The 19,664-nt window shown below is 38.9% G+C and overlaps 1 protein-coding gene across 1 annotated transcript in view; it reads right to left on the bottom strand.

Annotated features, from left to right (window-relative positions):
- xpo4 (exportin 4) overlaps positions 1 to 19,382 on the bottom strand; it is a 64,386-nt gene extending 45,004 nt beyond the window's left edge. The window contains exons 1-6 of the mRNA XM_053328898.1: positions 19,293 to 19,382; positions 14,202 to 14,307; positions 11,675 to 11,816; positions 10,980 to 11,118; positions 7,562 to 7,678; positions 7,299 to 7,452 (exon numbers count right to left, since the gene is read on the bottom strand). Of these exons, the coding sequence (XP_053184873.1) occupies positions 7,299 to 7,452; positions 7,562 to 7,678; positions 10,980 to 11,118; positions 11,675 to 11,816; positions 14,202 to 14,307; positions 19,293 to 19,382 (748 nt within the window). The remainder of the gene's footprint in view (positions 1 to 7,298; positions 7,453 to 7,561; positions 7,679 to 10,979; positions 11,119 to 11,674; positions 11,817 to 14,201; positions 14,308 to 19,292) is intronic.
- Positions 19,383 to 19,664: the final 282 nt, after the last annotated feature.

Genomic DNA, 19,664 nt, shown 5'->3' with positions numbered 1-19,664 from the left:
ACACGACGACATCAACTGCCAAACTAAGCCGGACAGAGACACAGAATGGGTCTCGTGGTTTTTTGACAACAAAAAAAAAAGATGCAAAATCTCTAAATTATGGGATTAAAAAGGGGAGTTTATACAAAAATGTATCAAAGAATGTCTAAAAACATTTCATTTTCTGCTTGACTGGTTTGAATACAAAAGAATTCGTCATCTTTGAAACCCGAAACAACAGAGCTCTTAAAAATATTTAACACACTATATTTTAATTGTGTTCAGGACTATTGGAGCCTTGAGTTCAAATAACAGAATCTCAAACACTCAAATGGAGTGATCTGCTGAGAGGGAACAATGCAGACTTGAGGTGAGGCATGTTGCTTCTGTGCCGTTTAGCCTATAACATAAGGCGACCTTTACCATTAAAAGCAGCTGGGTGACGGTACAGTAATACAAACTGCCTGATGCCATGAAATCTTTCCATGTTAGCAAAAGCAGATGTTAGGATGACTGCTGGCAAATGTACAAAAAAATAGTTTCCGAATTCCTTAATTATTCACTGTTATAAAACTGAATATATATAGGTAACAACATAGATATGATGTGTTTCTGTGTAGTAATTATTCCATTTACCCACTTTTATATTTTTTGTGTGTGTTTTTCTAAGTTAAAACATGCATAATTCTCTTATAGTTATGTGATGATGACAAAACATTTAAATACTGCCTTGAAAACAAATGGCATGATCTAAAAATAAATATTTAACTACTTCTGATTGTTTTATGGCTTCATTTTAAGCCATATATGAGTATGTGTGCGTGTGTATGTGTATCTCTGTGTGTGTATTTCTGTGTGTGTGTGTGTGTGTGTAGTATACATGCTTCCAGGATGAGTAATGTACGAGGAGTGACTAGGACATGTGGCTGTGGTTTGGTGGGTTTTTAAAAGACATCACCTGCTACTATCTCAACCCTTCCAGCGGGGGCTCGAGAATAACTAATGCGACACGTCAATTTTCCACTGGGAGGGATGTGACAGACTGACAGATAAACAGACGCGCAACGACACACACACAAACATGTCGGGGCTGACCCGATACATGACAGATGCCAACCGCCGACCGCGAGAGTTTAAATTAAAAAAACAAAAAGGAAAAAAAAAAAAAAAAAAAACACACACGAGAGGACAGATTCACACACCCTCGGGTTCTCACAGGCGGTTGCCAAAATTCACATAAACACACGCTGTAATACCTTAATTAACACCAGCCACCGGTCAAATACCAATAAAACTGCTACTGGTAGATGTGTCTGACCCACCAGTCACTTAGGGAGAGTATCAACAATCATTTCAACTTTCATTTCCTGGCCTGTCTCTTCATTTGGACCGCAGACTTCTTTCGACTTCCCATCTTTAGTAACAGACACTCCATCCAGTATTTATGGTTTTTCATGGTGACCTTTAGCCCAGGTAGTGCGCATCGACATTCGGGCTCCCCACTTCAAAGCTTGAGGGGAACATAGTTGCAATAAAAACTCATCATTCTTTCCTTCATGGGTTGTAATTCAGCATCGCGTTGCTATGCATGAACTAACCAGCGCGGCTACAAAACGGCAAATGTGGGGCTGAGCTCTTTCATGCGTGGACATGAGAAGCTGAATTATGGCGACCGCGAAACCCCAGAAAAATATGTCAACGCTTACATTTTAAAATCTTGTCTTATTTTTTGTGGGTTTGTCCATTTTGGTACCACATCACATGTTTGCTACCATAAAAGCGGATTAGCTATTGATTAAAAGTTTTAGAAAATGTGGGCTCAGTGTCATCGCAGATTTGATTTGTGATGCTTGACACAAACTGTTATTAAAAGAGGATCAAAATCAGAGTGTTTAGTTCCTCAACTAGAACTCACATGTCTGCAGACTATTTCCCAATGCATGCAATACAGATTTACATGTTTTTAATGTGTTTTTCCAACAGTTCTGGTCACCATTTATTTCTATTCATTCTTGTACAGTAAATGATTATTTATTAGCCTATGAAAGGTTAAGATTCAAGTTTTTCTGTCAGAAACATTATCCTCATTTTTCTTGTTGGAGAAACAGTGTTGGTTGTGTTTTGTTCACACTCACATTTTAGCTTTTATTTTGGAAAATAGTGCAATGAACAATGCATGATAAGATGTTACCTTAATGATGCAGGGTAGGGTTAGGGTAAGGATTAGGATTAGGGTTACACCAAGAATACATCAAGACTAGAAGTTAACTGATTACACAACTCAAGCAAGTTTCAAGAGTCCAATAGATGCCTAGAACAGTAGAAAAAAAACATAAAATACTGAAAAGTACATGTGATAATTAGTAAATAAGCTTAATCATGCAAAACCACTGGTACGGTCCCTCATGCCACTTGACTAGATTATGTGTAATCTAATTTGACTCCACAATTCGAGTTTCGCTTCCAATTTCTTCAAGCGCTTAACAGATTAACCTGGATGTATTTTCATATGTACTTTAAATACCCGACAACGGGACTATCTGAGTAATCTGAACATTTTGCGAGCCTGAGCGACCTTCGAGACCGAGAGTCGTGGATTAGCGAGCTTCTCCTGTATCCTCTATTCATTATGGTTGATCCTTACTGAGGATGGTCCTGCTGCTGCACACGGAGGGGAGGACTGGCTGAGCGTCTGCCAGCCGGCCGCGCAAAGAGTGCAGCGCTATGCTAAGGCGCGTGGTAGGGTTTAAGTGATATATCCTGCCTTAAGTCTCCCCTGCAGCCTCGCCATGTGAAATAACAGTCCAGGAATACCTCCTCGCTGGCCCCCACCTCCCTCCCTTTCCTTTCCTCATTTCCTTCAAGTGTTTAGCCCCCCATCTGTTTAGACAGCAGGTGTCATTAATTCAGCCTCTACTGAACCAATCATATATCAATAATGCCACTGTGTTCAATGCCAAACTTTCAAGACCTCAGATTGTTGGATATGTGTTGAATGTATACACTGCATCCCTCCTTTTCATTGCATTAACAACTTATATGCTTACTGAGGATTCTAGGAAGACAAATGAGGACATCTTGAAGGAGTAATTAGTAATTTGGCAAATATTAGTATAATAAATATTCAACTGCCTTCATTTGAAATGACAATCTGTGAGATGCATGCTTTGTTTTTGTCTTTTTGTTGGTAAGTGCTCCATGATGGCATTCCTTTGTTATTCTTGACTGTATTTGAATTAACTTACAAGTGTAAAATGCATCTTACACATTAAAGAGCTCACAGACAGTGTTTAGAACTGCAAATGAAAAAGCTCTGGTGAAAGCAGAACAGCAGAAAACGGACATAGGTCAAAGAACTATTTTAAATCTGGGCTAAAACAATGTCCATCAGCATTTTACCCATACTTGAACCCTCTCCTCCGCCTTTGTTTAGACAGTAGTAGCTGAATATCCTCCATACACAGGTCAGGCCAAGGCAAACATCCAGCATCAGCTTACACACTCCTAACACTAACCTTAAGCTCAGGACCAAAATGGCAATAAATTGACCTCTGAACAGCTAATGAGAATACTGAGCCGGGCCAAGGCAAGTGTAGGGCCGACAGTCGTCTCGTCTACACAAGAATAACTCCTCATAAGGCTTCTGGGGGAAAATTCATCCCACTTTATTACTTCTTCTTAAGTATAAAAAAAAAAACTGCTCCTCTTATGACAAAGTTTACATGTCAACAAATAGAAGAGAAATTAAGTCAACAGTGCATCAGGGAAGGAGGCGGGGGAACGCCATGCTTTAATTTGAAACAACTTGAGTTTCTGTGAGCTGATATACCGTGAAATCTACACATTCCTTTCTGGTGAAGAAAAGAACAGGTGGGAGAAAAAACTACAGAGGAAACCGCTAGAGAACAAAGTGTCACTGGCTATTATAGCAACACTTTTGACAGACATGAGTATCAAGATTCCCGCTGATGCTCAAGACAACTAAATAACACAAAATTGGATCAAAATATGTTTGTTATCGTGGCGGCACTGAGGCAGCAGCAGAAGAAAAAGAGGAAGAAGAAGGGGGATGGAGGGGTGATCTTTCAGTCAGCTCAGACAGCCATTTACAGCACCTGACCGCCCGCCGCGGCCTCGAGGCCTGACCGCGACCCTGGCCGGAGTCGAGCTCTGTGCCGAGTGACACGGTGTCGTACAGGCGGCCGGGGGAGCGTGCCTCCCCCAGATGACACCGGAGCTTGAAGGGGGCCGAGGTTCAGACGGCGGCGAGGACAGATGACACGCATGCCGGTCGGTTCGTCAAAGGGAGGGAGGCGTTTTAAAAAGGGTCTTTGAGCTAGTTGAGGAGTGTGCGCAAGTGTGTATGTGTGTGTGTATTCCTGTGTAAAAAGGCGGCGGCTGTCAGCCATGCAATTAAGGAGAGGCCCCTTGACACTCATGCTGGCGTACGTTTGCATCACATCGCACAAGCACAGGCGCGCTGTGACACTTGCAGACAGGCGGCTACACTTATTCGGGCTCCCCAGTGGTCTTCATCAATCTGTTCTCCTTTTCAGCAGCAGCCCAGACGCTGAACACTTCGCATACACACACATGCAGAGAATTTCAAGAAGAGCACTTCATTTGAGAATTTATGTGCTATTTCAAATCCCTGAGACAGTCTGTTTAACATGTGTGACAACTCAGCATCAATAAACCAGAACACCACAGATCTATAAAAACCCTGAAGAGACCGCCATGTTATCTAAGAATCAGCCTTTGCTCATTTAAATTTACATAATGGTTTTGTGAGGGTGTCGTCAGGTTGCAGACTGCTGCACTGACAAATCCTCAATGCCAACTAAACCAGCTAAATGCTAACAGCAACTAGTACTATGAAGAGACCCCAGGTTACTTAAAATAAAATAAAAAAATCAACCTTTACTTCAAAGTCATTTAGATTTACTTAATTGTTTTTTGAGGGTGGCTTCAGGCTGCAGACCAATTCTTAATGCTAATGAGCTAAATGCTAATTTCAAATGCAAATACACTGAGGATGCTAAAATGCTAATACGCGCAAAAGACATCATCAATAAACCAGAACATCACAGGTCTATAGGCATACAACTAGTACCATGAAGAAACCATTAGGTTACTTAAATATCAACATTTACTTTACGGTCATTTTATTTTATTCAGTCATTTTTTTTTAGGGTGTCTTCAGGTTAGAGACATATTTTAATGCTACCCGAATGAGCTAAATGCTAACGTCAACATCCGAATAGACTGAGAATGCTAACATGCTAATTCGCACTAAAGACAGCATTGATAAAACAGAACACCACAGACCTATATGCATACAACTAGTACCATGAAGAGAGACCCCAGGTTACTAATAAAAAAAGTAACCTTTACTTTACAGTCATCTAAATCTACTTTTTACTCATTGTTAAATTTACTTTTTAAATGCTAAAGTGAACATTCAAAAAGAGACTGAGAATGCCCCAAGTTACTTCAACAAAAAACGACCTTTACTTCACAGTCATTTAAATTGAATTGAATTAAATAGAATTTCTTAATGCTAATGAGCTAAATGCTAATGTCAACATGCGAATAGACAGAATGCTGACACATTAATGTGTGCTAAAGACAGCATCAGTAAACCAGAACACCATACGTCTATATGCATGCAACTAGTACCATGAAAAGACCCCACCTCAACCTTTACTTCACACTCATTTAAATGTATTAAATCATTTTTTGAGGGTGCCCCGAACGAGCTAAAAGCCAACGTCAAGATGCGACTAGACTAAGAATGCTAACATTAGCACTCAACACAAATTAATTAAGGTTGATGGGTGTCATTAGTTTTGCAGGTATTGGTCAAAAAGAAACTAATGGACGTTTAAGTTATGATTGATTATGGTGCAAAATGAAAAGTTAAGAAGTGGCCAAACTAAAATGAATTAAGGATATTTAATATTGAGTTATTTTATCATTTTAAAGCCCACAGTGTCCTGCTTTAACCTCACATCTCAAGTTCCCTTTGAAGTACAGAAGCCGTGCTAGTGGATACACACCCATTCACATACAACACTTAAATAAAATTAAACTGTTGTCTATAAATTGTCTGCAGCACCTAACACACACACACATACACACACACACGACTTTAAAGTGCATTTTTGAGAACACACACATATCGTGCCGGGCATACCAAGGGGAGCCTCGAGCCAAGGCAGGGGTGGTGGGGTGCTGGAATGATACGGGGATGGACACACAGACACCTCTTTGAAAGTGATACATGGCCCTGGCTGGCAGCAAGCGCCACTCCAGATCCCCTCAGACAGGCAGAGAGGATGCCAGGCTGGTCGGGATTTAGGCCGTAATGAGACTGGCCACACACACACACATGCGAGCACACACACACACTTAAGTTCGCTCAACAATGCGGCCAACTGCAAAGATAATATGGAAGTGTGCACAAGAGATGAACTACAAAGTAAAACTGATGGATGGATATGCATTCCTGAGCCACACACACACACACACAAGAAAAGATGGATTTGCCATTATAGAGACAACACATACTGATCTAAACAACAGTCATGTATAATTATGTGATGATATAAACATAAACACACTTAAACACACTTGTGAAGACATTCCAGTCTCTCCCTTTAACCTAAAACAGCTCTGCCACATTTTCAACATGAGGAGGACCATAAAAAATATTTGTGGCCTGACACTAAAATTTCCCCTCGACAACATGGGTCTTATTTTGTACTTTTGGCCATCTAAAAGGGAATGAAATACAGATTGATTCAACAGCAGTGGATGCTTTACATCTATTGGCTCCATTAGTGTAAGAAATACAAAATGGTGAGATGATAAATTATAAATAAATATATTTTTTAATGATTTGGAGAGCCGCTATTTAAAGAAAGTGATTGTCGTTAATCTTAATTTCAATGTACCTCTAAATAAAACAATGTCTACAGTAGACACAGACACTTGGGTCCACTTGATTTAACCTCCAAAACCATTAAAGTTACATACAAACTGCTTTTTGGTGCTTATCTTTTGGACTCTTGTAAAATGTATGTCCTGTGATTATAACATCAGATTTCAGTTATTTATTTGCTGGAAAATGTCAAACCAGTACAAGTGATGGCAAAAAATACAAACATAAGACCATGTGGATTGTTGTTACTGTTACTGACCTGCTGTCCTTCCTGTCATATATTTCCTGACTCAATCCATTTTAATTGCGTGTCAAGATCTGGAAATCCTCAACTTTGTGTTCCTGATTTGTTTTGTTTCTGGCAAAGAAAGGATATGATTAGGTGGCAGGAAGTTCCAGCTGAGGACCTGGTTGGCCAAAGCCAGGTAGCGCTGGAAGACAGAGGACATCTGGGCGTTGAGGTTTTCTCTCCGGCTGAACTCCTGCAGAACCTCCATGGTCAACATGAAGATCTGACGCAGGCCTTCCTCCTAAACATAGAGGAGTCGCAGAAGAACAAAAGGATGGATGAATTCAGGGAATAAAAAAAAGTGTTGTGTAACATTTCATGTGATCTAGATCAGGGGAAAGAGAACAAACCTGGAAAATGCGCTTGCAGCTGCCGTGAAACTCCATGCTGAGACCGATGCTGCTGGTCTTACTGGAGCTGGAGAACTCGCTGAGCAGAGCGGTCAGGATGGAGCAGGCCAGGGTTTGCTGCACAGAGGGTCAAAGGTTATACAAAGAGTTTTACTAAGGTCGCACTTGAGTATCATCAGTCAAGAACTAAGAAGAAGAGAGTCTCTGTGTGCTTCATGTGGGAAGACGAGCACTGTGTCCCAAGTCTAGACTACAAACCAAATCTAAGCAGTTTGTTTTTGTCACTTTTTTCAAACTAGTCAGTAAAGCATTCACAATGAGCATGTTTCCTGAGTGTACTGTTTTTGGATACTATAGTCCCCCAGTGCAATGCACAAAGGAGACGGAGCAGCGGCTCACAGCTGTAAGACATTAAAACAAATTGCGGTTGGTGGTGAGAGAGCTCAATGAACATCTAAGAAAACAAACACAAGCATGAAATCTTTTGGAAAAACATTTTGTTTTCCTGTTTGTGAAGATTTCTCAGCAGTTATGCTCCAAAGTCACAGTGACATTGACTTCTGTCAGCGGACGTATTCTATATCTCCTTTACAATATCTGAAGTATAGGAGGTGATCTGATGGCCTGCTTAGAAACCACAGATGATCCACAGTTTGATTCAGGCTGTAGACCTTTGTTTCATGTCATACACCCTCTCTACCCATGTCATACACCCTCTCTACCCATGTCATACACCCTCTCTACCCATGTCATACACCCTCTCTACCCATGTCATACACCCTCTCTACCCATGTCATACACCCTCTCTACCCATGTCATACCTTCTATATACATAAAAAACATGTATAGTATAGTCATTTGTTAATACTACTTTTTTCTTATTTCATGCTTGTACATGTTAATGTATGTCTGAATTATTTATTGTCTGTTTATCTATCTGTATGTGTAAACATCTTGTATACAGGTCTCTCTAGAAAAAGAGATTCATATCTCAATGACTACTTGTTTAAATAAAGGATTAAATACATTAAATAAATAAAAGTATACTAGAAGCAAAGAGTGTATTGTATACTAGTATGGAATTGTAAATAACACATTTCTGTTGCTATGAAGTCATCATCAAGTTTTTAGAAAAATACCTACACCTACAAATAAAAACCAATCACCAACAACCTCTGTGGATATATGATTACTAGTATGAAGGCAAACGCATCATCATCTATACTATAATAAAACAGAGCTATTCTTGAAAGCATCAACAATAAATCTATCATTTTAGGATAAGTTGAAATTATCAGGGACCATAATTATGTTTGTTAGTCTAGACGATTTCCCGGACAGTGATCAAGTCTAGTCCAAGACTGGACTTGATTCTCACAGGATACTTTCACACAATCTTGTCTTTAGTCTAGAACTAATGTAAACCTCTGTCTGACAAACTGGACCTTTATCTGTTAGACTGTTAAGACTGCATTAAGGGTTACATGTGTTTATTTACGAGTTGATTATTTTCACTGACCACCAGTGTCAAAAACCAACTAAATAACTTATATTAAGTCAAGAATTTTAAGGAAGAGAGAATTTCTTTCAAAAGACCCATGCATACTATTCTTGATTTCAATTATCATCTGCTTGTGAATGGATTTTTTCCACTGTGTGTCAGGAAAACTATTTAGCTTGAGGGGCTTAAAGTTAGAGAATTTCAGTCAAAATAAACACTAAACCAGGTGACTTCATTAATACATTCCTGCTGTCTGGTTTTGTGAGTCTTAATCAGCTGTATGAAACCAGCACTGTGAGGACTCAGTTAACCTCATCTGGTTTGAGGTTTGGTTTGGGCAACAACCTAATGAAGTAGTGCCACCTACTGGATAAAGAAGAGAATTCCAATTTGTGTTATAATACAGGGGCAATATATTAATATATCAACATCATAATATGAGGCTAGATATCATCTTTTGGATTTTGGATATTATAATATCATGATGTCATAAGTGCTGTCTTTCCCTGGTTTTAAAGGATGCATTAAAGTAAAATGATGAAACTTTCTGAACTCACTAAAATGTTCTAACTCTCTAGTCTTCTGTCTTCTTAGTCATTATATCCTTATTACTGACGATTACTTATCAAAAATGTTATTGTGTAAATATGTTTGTGAAAGCACTGATAGTCATCCCTATAATATTATCCATATTATATGTTGATATTGAGGTATTTGGTCAAAAATAGTGATGTTTGATAGTGTGCATATCGCCTGGACCTACTTCATGTATATTCAGACTCACAGTTCACATCACCAGCTACTAAAAATATGTTATGCACTTTAACTCAATGTACTGAACACACAAAACTGATTTGAGTGCATCAGTATAGAAAAGAGCTGTGTTATACTTGATGCTTATTTGATATTTTCACACTGAGTTCTCTGTAATCTGAGCCAGACTCCAGAGCACAAATATGATAAAGACAGTAAAAGCTTTAACACTGTTTTTCATCAAGCATCATGCATCTCATGGTTTAAAAGTGTCTGGCATACACTGTACAGGCTCTGCCATTTATTTGCAACTGTCTGAGAAGAAGCCTGAGTAGACAATTTACTGTAATAGGGACAAACTGCATTTTTAATTTTAATATTGTTTATCATTTATTATTAGCTTACTTTTATTCTGCTTTTATCCTTATATGTTATGTTTGTGGGCACATCCTGTGTATGCTGCATACTTTGTAAATAAAACAGATTCAGATTCTAATTTTTTTTTTTTCTTTGTAATTTGTTCTTTCATCATTTTTATTCCTTTTCTTTGTGTTTTTTTGGTCTATACTTGTTCTGTCTTACTATAAATGTGTCAATCAATTGTGAAGCAGTGCTATATAAATGAAGTTTGATTAAGTGATCAATTAAAGTGTCACACTTCTAATAGTAATCTAATTGTATCACTCTCCACCTCTTTGAAGCTAAACTTACACGTGTGTTTGACACAACAGCAAACACTGATTATGGAAAGTAGAAAATAAATCTTATTTACTTCCTGATAATCTCACTATTCAGTCTGTATCACAAGACACACACCTTTTTTCAATCAATGTTATTATGTATCAATTAAAGGAATGCATGCAGGGATTTTAGCAACAGTGGATGTCAATTCATAGAGTGATGATTTCCTTTTGCAAAAGCTGGTTTGTTGAAGGTTATTTTGAATGCAAACACTCGAGTGATCATTGTGAAGTCAAAACTGAACAAACTGTCATTTGATTGTGTTGCCTTTTCATCTTAATGTAAGAACTACATATACAAAGATCCTGTGCTTTGACACTGTGGTCGATACTTTGATGATATAATATTTATTTACTGTAACTAACAATTAAAGGAAATGAAGACTAAAAAGCTACTACTAGAATTCAGATGTGACTTTCTCACCACTGTGGGGTTCCCGCTGCTGAGGAGCTGTCCCACCTCCAGAAAGATGCTTTTACAGTTGATGGATTTATCTAGAGAGCCCCGCTTCACGATGACCGCCACGGCCAACAGGATCTGCTCGCGGACATACTTCTGCAGGCTGGTGGAAACACAGGTTTGTCATTTAAAAATCCGATGCTTACAGCTGAGTGCAAAAGATATGAGCTTTGGATTCCTACTCAAGGACTCTGAATGCTGGCCAACACAGAGACTGAGAGCAGTAAGAAAAACAAAGTGAAATAGGAGTGTTGTGTCTGAGGGTGCGATCGCAGCTGCAGGGTGTTATCCTTGGCTTGTATCGCGTGGCAGAGGTCACTTTATTGCGTTTTTGTGTGTTTTGTTCACGCTGTAATCAAAAAGAAGTAAACAGAAATCCTTCCAGCTCGCCTGTTGAACGCAGTTTTTGTAACCTGTCGTTGCAGCGGGTCAGAGACTTTGGCTTTCTGTTACTTATAAAACCCACCACAGATCAGTGTGTGCTCTTCTTCTCTGCTGTTTATACCAGTAGACACATGAAGAAACAGCATAATGTGTAACATAGGAGAAGGATCTATTGATGCTCCTGTGAATCCAGCCACTCATACAGGTCATACATAATTAAATTAATACCTGTGTAAAGACTCACACAGGCTTTATTATCATTCATTCTTTCTTACTTTGGTCTCTGTAAGACGTAAGTGAGGAGGAATGCCCGAAGTGACTCGATGCTGGTCTTCTCCAACAAGATCCACTCCCGCACCACGGCCTCCATGATGGCTGTGGCTGCCTGGAACAGCACATAGTCCACCTTACTGGTCTCTGGAGAGGGAGAGGGAGAGGAGGAACATTAATGGAATAGTACAAAACTGTTCAAAAAGTTACCACAATGCAAAAGTGATCATTGGGGTGAGGATTCAGTTTAGTTTGTCTCGCTTGTCTACCAACATTCTCTTCATCTTATGTTTTTTTTCAAACAAAGTGAAGACTTGCTTAACTAACAGGATGTGTAAAAGCTCAATTTCTTGGCATATCAGTTGTAACAAGAAGGATGTGTTGCTGAGGTTTAAATATATTCCAGTTGTGGGCAAACAGTGAAGGAGCCGGGATCTTTTCAGTCCAGGCTCCTCAGACGTGGAAGTTGCTGCCTGAGCATCTCTGGCAAGCAAAATCTCTTCTAAAAGACTCACTTTATATACTGGTCTTATAGTTTTACTGAATGTATTCTTCATCCCCATCCCTTCTATATCCCCTCTTCTTTATTCTATATTTTATCTGTTTTATGGTCTTAATCTGCTTGTTTTGTCCTTGTCATAACTGTAACTTTTGCTCTTTCTATGTTTTATTATATGGAAAGCACTTTGCAATATTGTTTTGAAAAATGAAAAACAAAAAGAAATACAATTTTTATTATAAAATTTATAAAAGGGCCAAATCTGGCAAGTATTTTCCTCTTTTTAGATGACGTCAAATCATTTATGTTCCGCTTAAAATCTGCAGTAGATAACAATGTAAACACAAGGCTCATGCACATCCAAATATAAATCACCTCATAACAATAACTGTTATCTAATCGTTAACTAATGAGGTGTATTACACAGGTACATCACATCATTGGGACTATCCAACCAGAATAGATTTGTGTCAATAACAGCACATCAGCTGATATCACTTAAAGGGAATTATGACATCTTCCTTCAGATACTACACAAAAAAAAGGATGTATAAATAAAGTTTATTTTTAAATTAATTCAAAGTAATAATAAAAAAGAACATTAAAAATATGATTTCACATGCACAATGCCCCCCCCCCCTCCCAATAAACAGTGTCGAAATTTTTAAAAAGCCTGGACCATATTTGAACCTAGTTCTCTCACCACTAATGTTCTAACAATGTTCTTTTCTTCAGGACCTTTTAGGCACACGCACAAAATCACAACATTACGCAAAATCAAAAAGTGCCACTGTGAAATCCTAGAGAGAAATAAAATACTGCATCTGAGCTGTAATTAATGTAATTACATAGCGCATCCACAGTAAACATTTCAGCTACATTATTCAGTAGTCCACGCAGAGCAGATACGCTTCTATTTTAATCAGTGCAGCTGCCTGAGAAGCCCTCACATCAGCTCGCTGGCATTTCACTAATGCTTTACACACATAACCGTGACCTGACGGAGCACATCTTTACACCTCTAGTCTTTTTACTTCAGTTTAAGCACAAAAGTTCAGTCATTGTGTGTTGAGCTCTGAGTACTGCCAAAACAGCCAGAGAGCTGCTCTGTACTGTAAACTGAGACTGAAAGCATCCTGTGAAGAACGATGGAAGAATCCATTCATGTGATTGACAGTGTTGTTAAGGTATTCACATGATAGTTTTTAATAATCTGAATATGGCAATGTATTTATTTGTATATATAAATCACTGCTGAGGACTTATAATATTATTTTTTATTAAATCATTATTTAAATTTTAATATCTCACACTGCACTGTTTATCTGTCTTACTCTACTTTAACATTTCCAATTTAACACTTTAAATATATCTAAATATTTTTTTTCCCCATGTGTTGCTTTTGTATCCTGTCTTGACTTTATGTTTCATGTAAAGCACTCTGAGTATCTTATGTTGAAATGTGCTATACAAATACATTTGCCTCGCCTTGTGTCTGTCAGTTTGTGTTTTACATGAAAAAACAAACGGCATTAAATGAAAGCCTCAAAACATGCTTCAGCTTGGAGTTACAAGAGTGATGCACAAGCAGTGTTTCTTTGGCCAGTTTAGACGATTGCACTGGTTCAAATAGAAATGTATCTGATCTAGTATCTGCTATGATAGACTGACATAGCAGTTAAGAGGACTGTTATGTCAATTCACCTCAACTTAGTACTAGAAGCCTAATGAATATTAACATCTAATATTAGATTGTACACTGTCCATCTCCACTCCTAGAGTACAGACAATAACCAACAACCCACATGAAACATATATTCTGTCTGTACTCTTAACAGGAGAATGATTATGATCAGTGTCTGAAGCCTAGATTGGATAGAAACACTAGCAGGGAATGGAAGAAAAAAAAAGAAGACATTTTCTCTCATTGAAAAACTGCAAATGTGTCCCTGGGCAAACCTAATCTCTGCAGCTGCCAATTGGTTAAATCAAGGTTACAAAATGTTGAACAGGCTAAATATGCCAGTTGTTACCCAAGATGTGCTTGCAGATGGCAAAAGGGGATTTGGACTTCCTGAAGGAGAGGAATACGTGTTCAGCATGCTGCCTCTGTTCTGTGCTGACCATGGACGGCGGTGCCTGGAAAACAAACACACAAATATTACCATTTATACACAAGGATTTACAAAATACTGGAGGGCCAAAACTTCTGGATTCAAATTCAAGTTTGTATTTGTGATTTTAGAGATTTTCTGTGTTGGAATAGGCTACTTCAGTCACATGTTACCTCAGTGCTTTGAAATGTACAAACATATAATGAGAACGGTGTATGTATAAGGCATAGGTTTAGATTTTTTACATATGAAAAGGAAGTAATGCAAATTCATTTTTAATTTTTTCTTAATTTATTTTTTATTGACATTTAGAGTCAGACATTCCCAGCATATACATCGTGTGAGCATACTTCTTACATCTGTCGTCTGTCTTCAATGCGGAAATAATGCAAAAATCAAAAACTAACAACCATAATAACAACAACAACTAAATTAAATAAAAAACTCTGTACCGGTAGGGAGTGATCTTTCTCATACATTATAGCCACTGGTTTGTGAAAATAAAATCTAGCCTATGGGGCGTGACATATTTGACCCAGTTTTCCCAGTATGATGCAAATTCATTTTTACTCCTTATCTTTCCATTTCAAGAAATCTAAACAATACTGCTGCTGAACTGACACCAAAACATCCTGAGCACTGATTGGTAAATTGAAAGATCATGCAGCTGAATCACACGGGGAAAAAGGAGGATAAGTAACACTACGAGTGGTTTGCTAAAATTAGAGTGTGTACAGTATGTACAGTGAGTGTGCAGTGAACATTCAGTCAGAGGATAGAGTTCATTAAACCTGATAGGATCATCACTATCACGCACTGGGATGTTGTTTGTGCTTCACGGATGAAATACGAACAAGACGGTTAATGACAGGAACGCCTGGATAACGAGAGGCATTACGTATCCAAATATCCTACGAATAAAAAGTGGCGAAGCTCGACACGCACTCGCTGACTTTTATTGAGGAGTGTCGCCATGATACGGCTCAGCAGGAAAGTCACATTCCAGGCCTAATTGCAGTAAAAGCAGCTCTGCGGCTGAGAGCAGAGGAGGGAAGAAAGACCCTTCTATCTGAGAGGGCACGCACCCCCCCCCCAGACACACACACACACACACACACACACTACCATGATGGAGATGGCAGCCACACAACACACCAAGACCGGGTCATACTAGAATATCAGCCTGCAGGATTCAGATGTGAATAACAAATAACATTCAATGACAATGGCAATTATTTTCATATTAACAGTGTTTTGGGGGGGGGGGGGGGGGGCAGTTTATATAATGTGAAATTATATAATGTGAAATTAGACATTTTAAGTGCCGAACCCAGAAATAATGGTCTTCTATCTCTGTCTCTATGGAGAATTTATTAGCCCCGCTTATTACTGCTCAGGTTCAGTCTCATCACTCATATCTGACCCAGTGACAATATTCAGGTAAATTCACCACACACACACACACACACACACACACACACACACACACACACACACACACACACACACACACACACACACACACACACACACACACACACACACACACACACACACACACACACACACACACACACACACACACACACACACACACACACACACACACACACACACACACACACACACACACACACACACATTCTGCTTTTTGTGATTTTTTAAATGTATAAACTGTGATGATGTCTGATATTGTTGATAAACATGAATCAAAGTTCAAAAACTTGAGATGAATGTATCTAGAAATGCATTGTGAAAGTCAAAAGTCAGGGCTTCAGCATGCCCTAAATGCACCGTTTGCAACCTTTTTTTCTACCTTGCCAACAAGCTGATGTCAGCTCATCATGTAAACAGTTGTCATTTCTGTAGTCTTGGTTGTTCAGGTTGTTTTCCATGTGTTGTTTGTGTTGTACACTCTCATATTTCAGATTTCAGCTTAACCACGTATAGATGTATTTGAGAAGTCAACATTTTGAATAAGAAATAGGGATGGGAAATGACAAGATTTGATTGATATCAAGGTCATCATCGATTCCGCTTATCGATATGATTTATTCTCTCTGTGGAAAAAAGTTGGCCTACACAGGTTTTCATAAGTAGATAGATGGTCTGCAGCCAAAAGTGAACTGAATTAATTCATTTGAAAGCATCTTACAGTCTCCTGTCTGTATGAGAAGGGGGGGGGTTGTTCAGCCGGTCTCATTTTTTACTGCTGGAGTTCACTGCTCTGCTCTGCTAACGTTAACAATAGCTGACCACATAGAAAGTTCACAGTTAGTTATTTAGTCATTAAATCAAAACATGCTTGCAACCACTGCAGTTTGTGAAGATAAACGTAAAGATAGCTGAAGATAGCTTTAGTGTGTCGCACTGTGTAGACAGTCTGAAGGTGCACTGACCTCACAGATCAGTCCTCATTCTCCTTTCTGTTAACACCACACACCATCGATAAACTCGGAGGCATACAATTCCTGAGGTTTGGACAATTTGGAACCGGTTCTAAACAGGACCAAGTTCTCAATTCCCATCCCATCATAAAAAGCATCAAAATACCACTACTATAGTTTGTTTCACCAAGCAGCTTCTGGAAGCTGACCAATCAGAACAGAGTGGGCTCATTGAAGGTCCTTAAAGAGACAGGGGCTAAAACGGCGTGTTTCAGAAAGAGACTGACCTGAGGGTCTGCATAGAGAGCAGAAATGAGATAAATAAAAAGTTCTTTAGCTGTTAATCATGCAAAAATATGCCAGTAAAGCCCTAGAATTAAAATATAGACCTGAAACTGAACTGCTCTTCAGCCAAAAGCACAGCTCTGTGTCTGCTGGATGAGTTTATATGCTAATATGTTCATCATAACAAATTAACAGCTTGCTGCATTATCACCAACTGGGAAGAAAATTAATTAATCCTGGTTTAAGTAAAGGCTTAAATTAGGATTATTAATTCAGTCATTAACTGCCAACAGGAACAAGTATACACATGCAACAAGTAATGAGAAGAGAAAAACAGAAAGAAGCCACAAGATGATGAGATATCTTTGAGTGTGTGATGAATCCAGATGAACTCATCACTTCTACAGGCTACAATGCAACTGTATTATGATGGTGTACATACATCAACCCATTTGGAGATGATCATGAATTATCTATGAATTGTGAGTGTTGGTCTTTTCAGTATTACATCAGCACGATGTAATTGTCAGACTGTGAGCTGTAATAATCTCTGACTGAAACCTGCAGTACAGCTCTGTTACTACTTTTGGATAACTTGTTTTTTCACAGCACACACTCAACACACTTCCTAAAACTAATGTGGTGTAAACAACAGCCTTGCAGTATCTTACTTGTAGCGATGATTAGTCAATCAATAGAAAATGAATGGGCAACTATCTCAGTCATGGTTTTGGTCATTTTAAGTAAAAATAAACATTTGCTGGTTCCTGCTTCTCAAATATGGGATGATGCTTTTGTTTGTTGTACATTTGAAACTGAATATCTGTGAGAGAGTCTGTGACTGTTTGCCATTTTCTGACTTTTTACAGACAAAAGATTTCATTGATGTCCAGAATGAATACAGGCAATGGAACATACGATGGAAATAATCAGTAGGACTGGTTATCGTTAAAAGAATTATGATACCACTACTACTCCAAGTGCCCTTAAAGTGATACGGACCAGTTGAGTACTTCATTCAATACCCATCATGTGAACAGAAGCATTACATTGCATAATATTCCACCACTCCTCCACATCTAAATGATTTGATTTTTACACAAATGCATTTTGAAAGTCTTCAAATTATTAAGACTTTCAGATGTCTCATTAAATCAAAGAGCACTTGTGTTGATTATTTGTATGGACTTGCTCACAGCCAGTCTTATTTTCTAGCTCTGGGTGCAAAAAGGATTGATTGCAGGAATCGTATGACAGTAGACGTTTCGATACTAATAGGTATCAGTTAATTTCGGTCAATACCTTAAAAAGGTATTCAGTACTGATACCCACCCTAATAATCAGTAGATTAATTGGCAGTGAAAATAATAATTCAATTGCAACCCCAGTTAGTATGACTTCATGTTCATTTTAGAGGCTGTGGCTTATGTTGCTGTTCAACTGCATCACATTATAACAGTTACATCAATGAGGGTAGATTAAATATTAGAAACACGCCTCAGTGTAATGTAATACTATTCAACAGGACTTACACTCCATAGTATAACTACCTTTTAAAGTTTTTTTGTAGTGATAACCTGGATACCTGCAACAACATCCATTCAGAAGCTTGCTAACCAACATGTGTCCAGTCTGTACAGTACAGCACCTGTTGTGTCAGCAAAGAAGGGAACTCTGTCCACTATGTTTAGCTTCACTGTTAAACCATAATAATGGAAAGCAACATGGCAGAGAGTATGAGCAGGCTGTAGCTAACACATGAGTCCAGTACTAGAGTCATGACATGCACATGGTGGAGGAGCCACAGGGACAAACAGCAGATAGAAGCGAGTGTTTGGGGTGTTATAAGATAAGATAGAGCTTCAGTCAGAGTGAATAAACAGCGTATAAAGCAACAGAGCAGAGATAGTAGTACTGTTTACACGCGCTAATTCAAGTTAACGTGACGTCGGCGGCTGAACGTGCACAGACACGAGCCGCAGCCGTTACAGCAGCCTCGTTAGAAAGAGTGTGAAGCGCGAGACCTTGTATCAGGCCGCTAGTTCATGAGAGGAGGCACGTAAACAAAGCGAGGCTGACATGTTAGGGTGAGAGGAGGCTGACATGTTAGGCTGAGAGGAGGCTGACATGTTAGGGGTGATAGGAGGCTTTCTACGGGATGGAGAGACACAGGGCGCTGCGCCACGCATCGCTCACAGACAGCGTCTCTGGTAAAACCCCAACACATCAAACTACTAAACCAGCCAGAGTCTCCAGACTGCCAAACTCCAGTCGAGACACAGGTACGGTACATTTACCGACACCGCCGTGGCTAGAAAAAAAACGTTGAATTTCTCACCATTAAAACTTTGGCAGCGCTTTCCAGCTGTGCGATCACTTCTGGTGCACCGACCGCCGCCATCATCGTCCCTCTCCAATGACGCGCCATGCGCTCTGCATTATGGGACAGCGCTGCGACCCGCGGGGTTTACATCTGAGTGGTATCTATCGTTCCACATGCTTCATTAGCTCATATTATACCACCTAATATACATGTATTATACATGTATTATAATCAACACAAGTATTAGTGTAATATTATTATGTATTATAATATAATTATTAATAGAATTGTTATACATGGATTTATTAATAGTATTATATACATAATGTAATCAATACAATTATTATACATGGTTGTATTGCAATATCATGCATAATAATATAATTA

The sequence above is a fragment of the Scomber japonicus genome, chromosome 11, assembly GCF_027409825.1.
Source record: "Scomber japonicus isolate fScoJap1 chromosome 11, fScoJap1.pri, whole genome shotgun sequence".
Classification (NCBI taxonomy): domain Eukaryota; kingdom Metazoa; phylum Chordata; class Actinopteri; order Scombriformes; family Scombridae; genus Scomber; species Scomber japonicus.
This window is presented reverse-complemented; position numbering and strand designations above follow the sequence as displayed.